At 49.5% G+C, this 13,725-nt stretch overlaps 1 protein-coding gene across 2 annotated transcripts in view; it reads right to left on the bottom strand.

Moving 5' to 3' along the window:
• The window catches only part of LOC132338084 (uncharacterized), a 139,524-nt gene that overhangs the window by 51,954 nt on the left and 73,845 nt on the right, over positions 1-13,725 (bottom strand). For both annotated transcript variants that reach the window (XR_009489357.1, XM_059867250.1), the window contains one exon: positions 10,180-10,304. Coding sequence is in view for 1 of the 2 variants with exons in the window: in XM_059867250.1 (XP_059723233.1) it covers positions 10,180-10,304 (125 nt within the window). In the remaining variant the exon portion in view is untranslated. The remainder of the gene's footprint in view (positions 1-10,179; positions 10,305-13,725) is intronic.

The following is a 13,725-nucleotide window of genomic DNA, read 5'->3' as shown; positions in this document are numbered from 1 at the left end:
GTAACACCCTTGGACTTCCAACCCTGAGTTCTCCCTGCTCACACTCAATTTTCCAGCATCCTTGGACTTCCAGCAGGTAACCCTGCATTTTTTCTGCTCAAACTTGATTTTGTGACCCCCCCTGGACTTCCCTGCTCACAGTTGTTATTCCAAAACCCTTGGACTTCCAGCAGGTAACCCTGCATTTCTCCTGCTCCCACTTGATTTTCCAAAGCCCTTGGACTTCCAATCCTGCATTTTCCCTGCTCACACTTGGTTTTCCAACACCCTTGGACTTCCAACTCTCCATTTCTTGCTGCTCACACTTGGTTTTGCAAAGCCCTTGAACTTCCAGCAGGTAACCCTGAATTTTCACTGCTCACATTTGGTTTTGTAACACCCTTGGACTTCCAACCCTGAGTTTTCTCTGCTCACACTCAATTTTCCAGCACCCTTGGACTTCCAGCAGGTAACCCTGCATTTTTTCTGCTCAAACTTGATTTTGTGACCCCCCTGGACTTCCCTGCTCACAGTTGTTATTCCAAAACCCTTGGACTTCCAGCAGGTAACCCTGCATTTCTCCTGCTCCCACTTGATTTTCCAAAGCCCTTGGACTTCCAACCCTGCATTTTCCCTGCTCACACTTGGTTTTCCAACACCCTTGGACTTCCAACTCTCCATTCTCCCCTGCTCACACTCGATTTGCCAGCACCCTTGGACTTCCAGCAGGTAACCCTGAATTTTCCATGTTCACAGTTGATTTTCCAGCACCCTTGGAGTTCCAACCCTGCATTTTTCCTGACACACTTCATTTTCCAACACCTTTAGACTTCCAACTCTCCATTTGCCCCTGCTCGCACTTGGTTTTCCAACACCCTTGGACTTCCAACCCTGAGTTTTCCCTTCTCACACTTGATTTTCCAGCACCCTTGGACTTCCAGCAGGTAACCCTGCATTTTTCCTGCTCAAACTCGATTTTCCAAAGCCCTTGGACTTCCAGCAGGTAACCCTGCATTTCCCCCTGCTCACACTCAATTTTCCAGCCCCCTTGGGAGTTCCAACCCTGCATTTCTCCCTGCTCACAGTTGATTTTCCAGCCCTTGGGAGTTCCAACCCTGCATTTCTCCCTGCTCACACTTGGTTTTGTAACACCCTTGGACTTCTGACCCTGCATTTTTCCTGCTCACACTCAACTTCCAGCAGGTAACCCTGCATTTTTCCTGCTCACACTTGATTTTCCAAAGCCCTTGGACTTCCAACCCTGCATTTCTCCTGCTCACACTTGGTTTTCCAACACCCTTGGACTTCCAGCAGGTAACCCTGCATTTCCCCCTGCTCACACTTGGTTTTGTAACACCCTTGGAGTTCCAACCCTGCATTTCTCCCTGCTCACACTCAATTTTCCAGCCCCCTTGGGAGTTCTAACCCTGCATTTCCCCTTGCTCACACTTGGTTTTCCAACACCCTTGGACTTCCAGCAGGTAACCCTGCATTTCTCCCTGCTCACACTCAATTTTCCAACCCTGCATTTCTCCCTGCTCACACTCAATTTTCCAGCCCCCTTGGGAGTTCCAACCCTGCATTTCTCCTTGCTCACAGTTGATTTTCCAACACCCTTGGACTTCCAGCAGGTAACCCTGCATTTCTCCCTGCTCACACTCAGTTTTCCAACCCTGCATTTTTCCTGCTCACACTTGGTTTTGTAACACCCTTGGATTTCCAGCAGGCAGCCCAGCCCTGTCCCTGCTCACCCTGGATTTTCCAGAGCCCTTTGTCCCCCCGAGCTGGCTCAGGGCAAGCCCTGCCATTTCCCAGCCTGTCCCTGTGCTGGGGACAGGCCCCTCCAGCCTGGCTGGGGAAACATTTGCATTTTCATTGGCACAGGTACAGCATTCAGAATTCTTTCAGGCCAGGCCAATTAAAACAAGCTGAAAACTGCTGAGTGAAGCAGTTTCAGGCAGGATCTGCTTACATTCCCCCTCGGAGAAAAGCGGGGGGCCCACTTGCTGTAACTCTCTCCCTCTCTGCACAGCGTGGGGTTTTGAGCTTTTTTTTTTTTTCTTCTTCTTCTTTTTTTTCCCTTTTCTGTTTTTTTTCCCCCTTTTCTTTTTAAGGTGGAATAACTTGTGCCCTTTACATCTCTTAGAGATGGGTGGCAGGACTTGAGAATGTGGCTTCGTTTTCAAACCAGGCTGTAAAAGCAAATTGAGGCATGGGAATTTTGTAAAAAATAAAAAAAAAAAAAACCACCAACCCCAAAACTGGTAACTCTGCACAGATTAACACATTTACCTCCTTCACAAATCTTGCATGGTATTTTCTTAAAAAGGAATAAAGCCACATAATTAGCAATCAGTTGAAGCCTAAGGCTTTTCTGCCACCACAGAGACTATTCAATGCCTCCTGGCTCTCCCAACACACTCCTATTACTCCTGGGTTTCATTTTGGACAGCCTCTTTCAAACCTCAGCTGGGTTCTAAATGCAAACTGACAGGTTAAAAGATACCATTTTTATACCCCTGAGCAAATAAAAGAGAAATAAAAACTCCATCCTGCCAGGGCTGCTTTATTTTAGAGTGGTAATGCTCCAGAGGTGCAAGGTTGGGGGAATGATGAAGGGTCCCAGGGATGGAGGGATATCTGCTCCAAAGGGGGAGGATTCTGCATCCACCCCTTTCTCCTGGGAAAAAAACCCTGAGCAAATAAAATAAAAAAAATAAAATTTAAAATCCCATCCTATCAGGGCTGCTTTATTTTAGAGTGATAATGCTCCAGAGGTGCAAGGTTGGGGGAATGATGAAAGGTCCAAGGGATGGAGGGATATCTGCTCCAAAGGGGGAGGATTCTGCATCCACCCCTTTCTCCTGGGAAAAAAACCCTGAGCAAATAAAATAAAAAAAATAAAATAAAATTTAAAATCCCATCCTATCAGGGCTCCTTTATTTTAGAGTGATAATGCTCGAGAGGTGCAAGGTTGGGGGAATGATGAAAGGTCCCAGGGATGGAGGGATATCTGCTCCAAAGGGGCAGGATTCTGCATCCACCCCTCTATCCTGGGAAAAAAACCCTGAGCAAATAAAATAAAATAAAATTTAAAATCCTATCCTATCAGAGCTGCTTTATTTTAGAGTGATAATGCTCGAGAGGTGCAAGGTTGGGGGAATGATGAAGGGTGAAGGGATGGAGGGAGATGTGCTCCAAAGGGTCAGGATTCTGATTCCACCCCTTTATCCTGGGAAAAAAAAACCTTGAGCAAATAAAATAAAATCAAATAAAATTTAAAATCCCATCCTACCAGGGCTGCTTTATTTTATAGTGGTAATGCTCAAGAGCTGCAAGGTAGGGGGAATGATGAAGGGTCCCAGGGATGAGGGTTATGTTCTCCGGAGTGTCAGGATTCTGATTCCACCCCTTTATCCTGGTAAAAATACCAGGATTTTTTTACTCCTGAGCAAATAAAATAAAATAAAATTAAATTTAAAAGCCCATCCTACCAGGGCTCCTTTATTTTACAGTGATAATGCTCGAGAGGTGGAAGAAGGTAGGGGGAATGATGAAGGGTCCCAGGGATGAGGGTTATGTTCTCCAGAGGGTCAGGATGCTGCATCCACCCTTTCTCCTGGGAAAAGCCCTTCTCTTGGCAGTGCCAGAGCCCACAGTGGCTGCTGCCCCCCTGCATGCCAGGACTGCCACAGAGACAGCACCTGCACGTGGCCCTGCACCAGGCTGGGGGAATTTGGGCTGATCCAGCAGAGCAAGGCAGGCCCAGGATTTGCATTTGCTGTCCTGGCCCTGAATGAGGTGGGCTGCAGGGAGGGGAGGGGGGCTCTGCAGGGAGAACCTGGATCTGCTTGGGCTCAGGCTGGGCTTCAAGCAGAGACAGAAGGCACAGGGGGCTGAACCCAAATTTCACCTTGGTGAAACAGCGCCGGGCTCACACAAATACCAACAGCTCCCATCAGTGCCTGAGCACCCAGAGCAACCAGAAACTGAATCATAACCAGAGACTGAATCATAACCAGAGACTGAATCATAACCAGAAAATAAATCATAACCAGAAACTGAATCATAACCAGAGACTGAATCATAACCAGAGACTGAATAGTAACCAGAGACTGAATCGTAACCAGAGACTGAATAATAACCAGAAAATAAATCATAACCAGAGACTGAATAATAACCAGAGACTGAATCATAACCAGAGACTGAACCATAACAAGAGACTAAATCACAACCAGAAACTGAATCATAACCAGAGACTGAATAATAACCAGAAAATAAATCATAACCAGAGACTGAATCATAACCAGAGACTGAATCATAACCAGAGACTGAATCACAACCAAAAAATAAACCATAACCAGAGACTAAACCATAACCAGAGACTAAATCATAACCAGAGACTAAACCATAACCAGAGACTAAATCATAACCAGAGACTGAATCACGACCAGAAAATAAATCAAACTGAATCATAACCAGAGACTGAATCACAACCAGAGACTGAATCACAACCAGAGACTGAATAATAACCAGAGACTAAACCATAACCAGAGACTAAATCATAACCAGAAAATAAATCACAAGAAGAAACTGAATCATAACCAGAGACTAAACCATAACCAGAAGTTGAATCACAACCAGAAACTGAATCACAACCAGAGACTAAACCACAACCAGAGACTGAACCATGACCAGAAGCTGAATCACAACCAGAGACTGAACCAAGACCCCGCCCCTCCCCCTCACTAATTGTCACCAAGGTGTTAATGAGAGGGCAGGAGGAGCAGACCAGGGCTCAGGGAGGACGGGAGGCGGCAGCAGCAGCAGCAGCAGCAGCAGCAGATCCCTCAGGTCACCCCCGAGAGGGGACAATTCCCTCCCTCTGCTCTCAGAGCCCTGCTCTAGGAACAAGCTGGCCCAAGGGACTGGGGAAGGAGGGCGTGAGGGCTATTCTGGATCAAAATCCTTTTCTTTTTCAAAGGCTGCCGGGTGCCCCCCGCAGTGACCTCGAGCAGCTCAGCTGTCACCTGCCACACAGGTGCCTGCAAAGGCATTTATTGATTGCACCAGGGCAGACAGAAAACAGACACCAGCAAGCCCTGAAGCACAGGGGACGTGCCACGAGCATCCTGTGATCCCAGCTCTGCCTGTACTGGGCGTGGGTTACTGAGCTCTGGAAGGGTGAGCACATCCCCAAATTATAGAAATAAATGATATTTATTTTATTTTATTTATATATTTATGTTATAGAAATAAATTCTGTAAATATCTATTATATAAAAATTATAAATGTATAAAATTATATAGATATAAATAAAAATAAAATATAGACATAAATAGATACATAAATAAATATAAAAATATAAATTATAGAAATAAATAGATAAATCAGTAGATAGAAATAAATATATGTTATATCAATAAATAGATAAATAAATAAATAAAAATATATATAAATTATATATATTAGTAGATAAATTAATAGGTAGAAATAAATATAAATTATAGAAATAAATAGACAAATAAATAGAAATATAAATTATATAAATTAATAGATAAATAAATAGATAGAAATAAATTTAAATTATATAAATAAATAAATAAATATATAAATATATAAATTATATAAATTAATAGATAAATAAATAGATGGAAATAAATTTAAATTATATATATAAATAAATAGATAGAAATAAAAAATATATTGATATAAATTTTATCAATAAATAGATAAATAAATAAATAAATAATATACATTAAGAGATAAATGAATCTATTAATTTATATAGAAATAAATATAATTTTCTAATGTATATAGAAATAAATATAAATTATAGAAATAAATAGATAAATAAATAGATAGAAATAAATATACATTATATAAATTAATCTATAAATAAATATATAAAAATAAATATAAATTATATCGATAAATTGAGGGCCGTGTGTGACATTCACGTGGGGACTTTGATGCTGGAGTGTGAGCACTTGAAAGGACACAGCTGTCACCTCCCCTTGCTGCCCCTCCTCTCCTCTCAGATATCACCTCCCATCCCTCTCATCCCGAAGCAATCATGTCTTTTATCTGTTGGGAATTTTTCCTGCTTTCTTCCCCTCACTGAGGAGCCTCATGTCATCTCCACCTGGATTCACCTGTCCACAGCAGAAATCAAACAGCAGCAACACACTGGAACATCCTCCAGGCAGAGAGCTCATCTCCAGGTGGAGGTGATGGTGAATGGAAATCCAGGTAAGAGGGGAAAGAACACAAAGAAATTCTTTGCAGCTGAGGTGGATCAAGGTGCCACCTGCCTGGGACACTTTCTAGTGACAGTTGTAAGGCCATCCCCAAGCTGGGATTCCCTCAGCCATCCTTTTCCTCCTGGTCTTCGAGAGGGAGTAAAAAAGAGGCAAAAAAATAAAAAAGGGGAGCAAGAAACACTCACTGGGCCACGTCCCGAGCAATTCCCAAGACGTGCCCATTCCCTGAGCGTGCCCAGCTTTCCTGCTGTCCCCTCAAGGATGGATTTTCCACTCCCACCTTTCCCCCTCCCACTTCTCTCCCTCCGTGCCGGCCCCGAGCCTGCTGAGCGCAGCAGGGCAGATTAGATGTGGGCAGTGCACGGAGCCCGGCTCCCCCAGACAGCCTGCAGAGATAAAAGCAGCCAAACACTGTCCAGAGCCAGCCAGGGCAGCTCCAGCAGCTCCCTCTGGGTGACACCTGGGGCTGGGGACACTCCAGCAGCTGCCCTGCCAGCCCCAGAGGCAGAACCACTTCTTCCTGCACCCTGTGCTTAAACAGAAATCGAACTGCCCAAAATATCCAGTGGAAACCTTCTCTGAGCAGCGAGGAGCTGCTGCTCGGGGGGCAGCCAGTGCCAGCCTGCAGGAGCACAGCTCTGCTGCATGTCACCCAGCTCTGTTTGTCCCTGCTGGGAGCCAGCAGCGCAGGCTGGCACTGTCAGGGTGCCCAGCTCCAGGGTCGGTGTCCCCAAGAGTAGAGGCCCAGCAGAGCTGTCCCCTGTCCCCAGGGGAGGGCCCAGTTCCCATGTCACTGTTGGATAGGAGCTGTCCCTGCTTTAGGGTGTGTTTGTGGGGCACAGGGCAGCCTCACAGCCCCATTTCCCATTTTTGTGCTGTTCATCCCCTGGAGATGCTGGATTGTCCTTCAGTGAGCCCCAGAATGGTTTGGGCTGGAGAGAACATTAAATATCTTCTCCTTCCACACCTTCCCCTCTCTCTGGTGACACAGCAGCACAAACATCACCAGTGCCACTGCAGGGCAGCGTGCAGGGGACTCTCCAGGGCTGGAGCTGTCACATTTATCTCAGACTCCTCCAGAGCTGCTTGGAGCCGTCGGGCAGAGCACACAAAGGGACCATTCAGGGCAGCCCGGCCCCAGAAACAAAGCAGATGCTTTGGGGGAGTTTGCAAAGGAGGCACAGAAGGTTGGCAAAGCTCCTGTCCCAGAGCAGGGCCCATCTCCAGGCAGCACCGGGAGCCCTGGAGCAGCCCCGGGGCACTGTCTGCAGGAGGGGCAGCCTGGGGGACAGAGCCTGGCAGCGAGCAGGGATGCAGAACTAAACCAAGGCTCAGAGGCAAGCAGAGCTTTAAACTCTTCCACCGAGTTTGGCTGCTGAGGTCTGTTGGGTTTTGGGTTTTTTTGGTTTTTTTCCTCCCCTCACTGTTTTGGCAAATTAAGGAGTGGAATGGGAAAGCAAAACCTCCCATGTGACCTGCTGGGAGCTTCACTCTGTGAAACACCCGAGGGGCCAAGGTGCAGGGAATGTGTGCTGGAGGGGAGGTTTCAGAGGCTGCAGGGTGGCACTGAGTGATTCTGAAGCTCTCCTAAAAGAGGATGCAATAAATCAGGTCTGAAACCAGGGACTGGCCCAAGCAAGGTCAGTGTTCTATCTGGAAAGGAAAGATTCAAATGCTTTAAGTGAGGGGGAAAAAAAACCAACCCAAAACCAGTTCGAAATGAACTTCCTACTTATTGAAAGACCAATCCAAACTGCTTTTTTGCTGCCAGATGGTATTTCAGGAATGAGCCCGACCAAAGGCACCTGGTCTGGTTTTACAGACTGAACCACTTTTGGAGAGGAATCAGGAGGGCTTTGGACAAAAACAGCAGAGGCCCAGACACGGAGGCTGCCCTGGGAGAGCGTCCCAGCTGTCTGCTCAGCCTCAAACCTCTCCTCATGTGCTTGCAGGGCAGGCAGGGGGACCTGTCAGGGGTGGCTCAGCTCCGAGCTCGGGGCCAGCAGGGAAAACCCTGGCTCCAGGGAGCCTGCAAACCCTGAGCAGGCAGGACAAGGGGACTGTGAGCAGCAGAGGTGGATGTTGGAACTCAGGACAGCAGCGGGAGGAATCCTGGCAGGGCCTGGCTGGCCAAAGCACCTGCTGGCCCTGAGCTGGGAGGTTTGCAGAGGTGCCAGGGTAAAGCAGCCCTGCCCTCCCCAGCAGGCTGGCACAGCCCCTTCCCAGCCCTGCCGTGCCATGAATCCCAGCAGGGTTTTGGGAAAGCTCATCCAGTGCCACCCCTGGGACACCTTCCACCATCCCAGGGTGCCCCAAGCCCCTCCAGCCTGGCCTTGGGCACTGCCAGGATCCAGGGGCAGCAGCCCTGTGCCAGGGCCTGCCCACCCTCTGATCACCTTCCTAACATCTCATCTAAACCTCTCCTCCTGTAGTTTGAAACAGATCACCATTTAGCTCTGGGCCCAGCAGCACCTCCAGCCCAGCCCAGCCCATCCCCTCAGGAGCTCTGTGCATTCCCCTGCAGTGAATTCACCCCGGCTCAGGCACCTCCCAGCCCCTTCCCAGCCCTGCCATGCCATGGGCAGCACTGGGATCCAGCACTGCCTCAAACCAAACAAATCCTGGGAAGAAACGTGTGGGAAATGCTCAGGGCCCTCCTTGAGCTCCCCAAATCCTCCCCCCCCTGCTCAGACAGTCCAGCAGGGTTCAGGAGCTGCCAGACTGCAGTGCCTGCTCCCTGGGCATCAGTTCTGGGAGCCTGGCTTCTCAGGGCTGTCCTTCCTGGGATCCCAGCATGATTTTGGTTGGAAGGAACCTTAAAGCCCATCCAGTGCACCCCTGGGACACCTTCCACCATCCCAGGGTGCCCCATCCAGCCTGAATTTGGGCACTGCCAGGATCCAGGGGCAGTCACAGCATCTCTGGGCAACCTCTACCAGGGCCTCAGCACCCTCTGATCACCTTCCTAACATCTCATCTAAACCTCTCCTCCTGTGGCTTAAAACAGATCAACATTTAGCTCTGGGCCCAGCTCTGGCCCATTCCCAAATGGAATGCACAATTTACCTGTGCATTCCCCTGCAGTGAATTCACCCCGGCTCAGGCATGGGGGGCTCTGATCTTCATCAGGGCCTCTTGTTGCTGCCACGGAGCAGGAAAATGCCAAACACGGCTCATACCAATCCCACCTCTCACTAATCTGTTTTGTCAGCTCATCACAATCTTGAAAGCAACCTTTAAGTGCTGGGAGGCATCCTGCTTTCTAATTAGGCTCAGTCACATTTTGTGGTTTAGTCAAGCCAGCCTGGCTCGCTGCTGCAGCTCCAAACATGTGCACTTGAAATCAGTTTTTCCACTCTGCAAAAAAGATAAGGCCCCCAGTTTCCTCCCCTCAGATAAGCTGAAGGAGAAAGGAACATGAAGTCATGTCCCTGCCACCCCAAATCCGTGTGGCTCTGTCTCTCCACTGCCCCAGCTGGGCTCTGCTGGCACCCAAAGCCGGAAAGTGAGGCACAGGATACTCCCAGGGTGGAGAATAAAGGAATCCAGGGATTTCTGAGCCATCAGAAAAGGCTTGATAAGCTGCTGTTCACTGCCACTGTTATTTGTGTTTTCAGGAGTGTCACGGTGTTCTCAGCACTGCAAACAAGCCAGAGCTCACAGACTTTTCCAACCGACTACAAAATGCAAAAAAAGCACAAAATTCAAAAGTGACTCACTCTGCCTGATCATAAAGCACTTCCTGAAGCTTTTCACCAGCCATTTGCTTCCTATAAGAAAAAATTGATCTAATCCAATTTATTGAATCATTTCAGCCTCGCAACTCTGTAATTCCTGACACCAGGGCACTTCCACTGTGCCATTTGGATCACCCCTAAAACCATCTGCAGGGCCTGAGGGATCAGGGATGCTCCTCAGGGCTCAGAAGGCACTGACCTGGAGCAGAGGTGACACGCAGGACTCCTGTTCCCTTGGGATTCAGCTTGAACCTTGGTAATCCCTCCCTGGCAATCCCTCCTCGGCCATGGCATTCCCTTCTCACCCAGCTGCCAGAAGGAGATCTGAAATGAAAATAATTCACATCAATCACTCGAGGCTTTGTTGTTTGGTGGGTTTTTTTCCCTGCTGAGCATCCAAACCCACCTCTTAGATAAACAAACAGCACAAAGCGTTTGGCCCCAGCCAAAGCCTGGCTCTGAACAGATCTGGGTGAGGCACCGGTGCCTGGGCTCTGTCAGATGGCATCTGTGAATTCATCCCCCTCAGCTGTGCTCATTATTCACACCCCAAACCCAGACAGCTCCCGTGGACATGCCCTGAGGCTTGGACACATCTCACTTACCTTCAGGGACTGCCTGAGGAAGCTGAAGGTGAGGGGCGTCCCCGGGGCACTGCCACAATGGCACGGGGGCTCCTCTGGGGGCTGCATCTCTCAGCAGCAGCCACAGTGCCTGAGGGCAAGGCAAAGCAGCTGCTGGGAGCCAGCCAGAGCCTCAGACCCAGCTTCTCCCTGGGCTCCCTCCTCCTGGCTGCTCCTTGGCTCCCACCCCAGAGAGCAGCACCTGGGCAAGGTGCAGCCCAGCCCAGCTGGCAGGGCAGAGGGGCTGCCACCCTCTCCTCACCCAGCCCATCTTCCCTTCCCCAGCCTCCAGGAGACACCAGGGAATTGCTGTCCAGGTGAGGCTCAAGGGTAATTCAGCACTGAAATCCTGCAGAGCTCTGCCTTGTCTTTGCAGCTCCAGTTTTGCTGAAAAGGGATTAATTAATGACTGGTGGCCAAGCCCACAGTGCTTCCTTGGCAGCTCTGCTGTCACTATGGAGATCCTGCACTCCAGGGCTGGTCCCACACCTTATCCTGGCAGGAGGATGCCCACACCCAGCCAGGATCCCACATCCCCCCTTGTGGGAATCCATCAAATCTGAGGGGTTTGGGAAAGCTGCAGGAGGCCTCAGAGGCAGCAGAACTGTGACTGGAGCTGAGCAGGAGCTGTGAGATTGGTCAGCAGAAAAATTATGTAAGAAGTAGAAAAGGACAAATAAAACAATGGTCTGTGTGTTAAGGCTTGTCTGGAATAACTCCCTAAGCTGCAGAAAAGTTTATCTAGGCAAATATTAGGGAGTTCTAAGCTTAATAATGGAGCTCTGTGCGTGGTGTTTCAGGCTCACAAGCAGTGTTGGATTTGAAATCAGCCAGCATTGTTTAACCAGAGGTACCTGTGCTTACAGGGGTGGGATGGAACCACTGTCAGTATAGAATATATCCTGTACAGATATAAATACTGTCAGGGTGCTTTGGCTTTGTGGGACTGGGCAAAAAACTTTTAAAGTGAGTTGTAGCATTGAGTTCTTGGGCTGCTGCCTGGGATGTGAGCTGCTGGCATTTCCCATTGCCATAGCCATGGAATGAGAGTGATGCTGGAAAATAGAACAGCTCGAGACCCCTTCCCCAGCAGTCCTGTCCTGGTGGTGATTTGTGCACAGCCCCTGGCTGTGACACCCCTGAGCTGTGGGAGCTCTGCTGGAGCTGCTCCAGGGTTCCCCTGGTGCCAGGGGAGCAGAGAGCTCCATCCTGGCCTGCAGATGGTTCCCCCTGTCCTTTGGAGAGGCTGAATGACTTTTCAAACCTTTGATTCCTGATGTATTCACTTCAGGAGACACAAAAGTACAAAACCTCAGCATGGAGTGACTCCCTCGCTTGCTTTATTATTTTGTTGGGTTTTTTCCTTCCCACCCCCCCACCCCTTGTCTTTTCTTTTCTTCTCTCCCTGGACAGTTTTATAATTTTGGCCTGTGGCCAGAAAGTCTGTCCTGATTAGCCTGGGCTGGCTGTGAAACACCTGCAGCCCATTAGAGCAGGAGGAGGGGGGAAAAAACCCCTCCCTTGTGATAGGTGAAGTAATGACCACTTCTTCCTTTGTTTCAACACCAAAAGGACAGTCAGGAGGAGACCCAAACAAACCCACGGCTTTGCCCCTGCCCCTGCCTGCTCCCAGCTGCAGCCACTGGGTCATTTTTGCCTGGTAAGTGACTCCAGTAATTTGTTGTCACTGCAGCCCGGGGAGATTTACAGGTCATTAAACAGGATGTGCACTTGCTGCACTTGAACAGTGCCCCCTGCACCTGATTTCATGTCTTTGAGAGGAGCTACCCAGGCACAAGCAGGAAGAAAATCCCTCTGGGCAGGTTACAGCTGCACTGGCTCCTTGAAATCCCTCCAGTGTCCCAGCTGGTCCTGGCTCAGCCACCGCCAGGGCCAGCAGGGCCTCCAGGGTGGCAAAGGGCTCAGGAGGGGACAGGCACCAGTGCCACGGCCCCAGAAGGGTGACAGGGCACAGCAGAGATGCTGCAGTGGCATTCAAGGCAGCTCTGAAGCTCTTGGCTCTGGCTCAGCACAACGTTTTTTATAAAAACCACAGAAATTGGCACGACCTGGGTACAGGGTGACACTGGGACAGTCAGAGGCTGCAGCTCTGAGCTCAGCTGAAAGCCCAGCCATGGCACCCCTGCAGGACTCTCCAACGGGACAGGAACCCCACTTCTGGTCCCAAAACCCCTTCCTAAGATGTGCTGGACACCAGGACTCCTCCAAAGAGGGCCTTGGTGCCTGCTGAGGATCAAAACGTCCTCAGAGCCCTCCTGCTCGGCAGGGCCACCACCAAAACACACCTGGGATCAGGGGAACACCACAGTGAGACCTCAGAACACACCTGGGATGGAGGGAACACCACAGTGAGACCTGAAAACACACCTGGGATGGAGGGAACACCACAGTGAGACCTAAAAACACACCTGAGATGGAGGGAACACCACAGTGAGACCTGAAAACACACCTGGGATGGAGGGAACACCACAGTGAGACCTCAGTAAACACCTGGGATGAGGGGAAGGCTGCAGTTACACCTCAAGATAGACCTGGGATGGAGGGAACACCACAGTGAGACCTGAAAACACACCTGGGATTGAGGGAACACCACAGTGAGACCTCAGAACACACCTGGGATGGAGGGAACACCTCAGTCAGACCTGAAAACACACCTGGGCTGAAGGAAAGGCCACAATTACACCTCAAAACAGCCCTGGGATGAAGGGAACACCACAGTGAGACCTCGGAACACACCTGGGATGAAGGGAAGGCCCCAGTGAGACCTCCTGGGGTGGGGACACCTCTCTGAAAACCCGTGTGTGTCCCAGGGACAGGAGCTGGGGGGACAGCTAGAGGTGCAAACCATCCATCCTGCTCCACACCTGAGTGATGACAACAAAGTGGGGGCTCCAGGGCAGCTCCAGGAGTTCTGCTGCTGGCAGCACCTCCAAGGGCTGGCTGGCATTTCCATCCCAACAGCCCAACCAGCCAAAATGTCAAAAAACCCAGAGCTCCTCCCCAAACTCGCTGTGTTTTCATCAAAGCTCTCGATGTAGCTGCAAGGCACTGGAGACATTCACACCCCAGCAGCTGAATTTTTTAGTTCTGCATCCAGTGGA

This window comes from Haemorhous mexicanus, chromosome 24, assembly GCF_027477595.1.
Source record: "Haemorhous mexicanus isolate bHaeMex1 chromosome 24, bHaeMex1.pri, whole genome shotgun sequence".
Taxonomy (NCBI): Eukaryota; Metazoa; Chordata; class Aves; order Passeriformes; family Fringillidae; genus Haemorhous; species Haemorhous mexicanus.
Note: the sequence above shows the minus strand (reverse complement) of the source record. Positions and strands in the feature narration are given on the sequence as shown.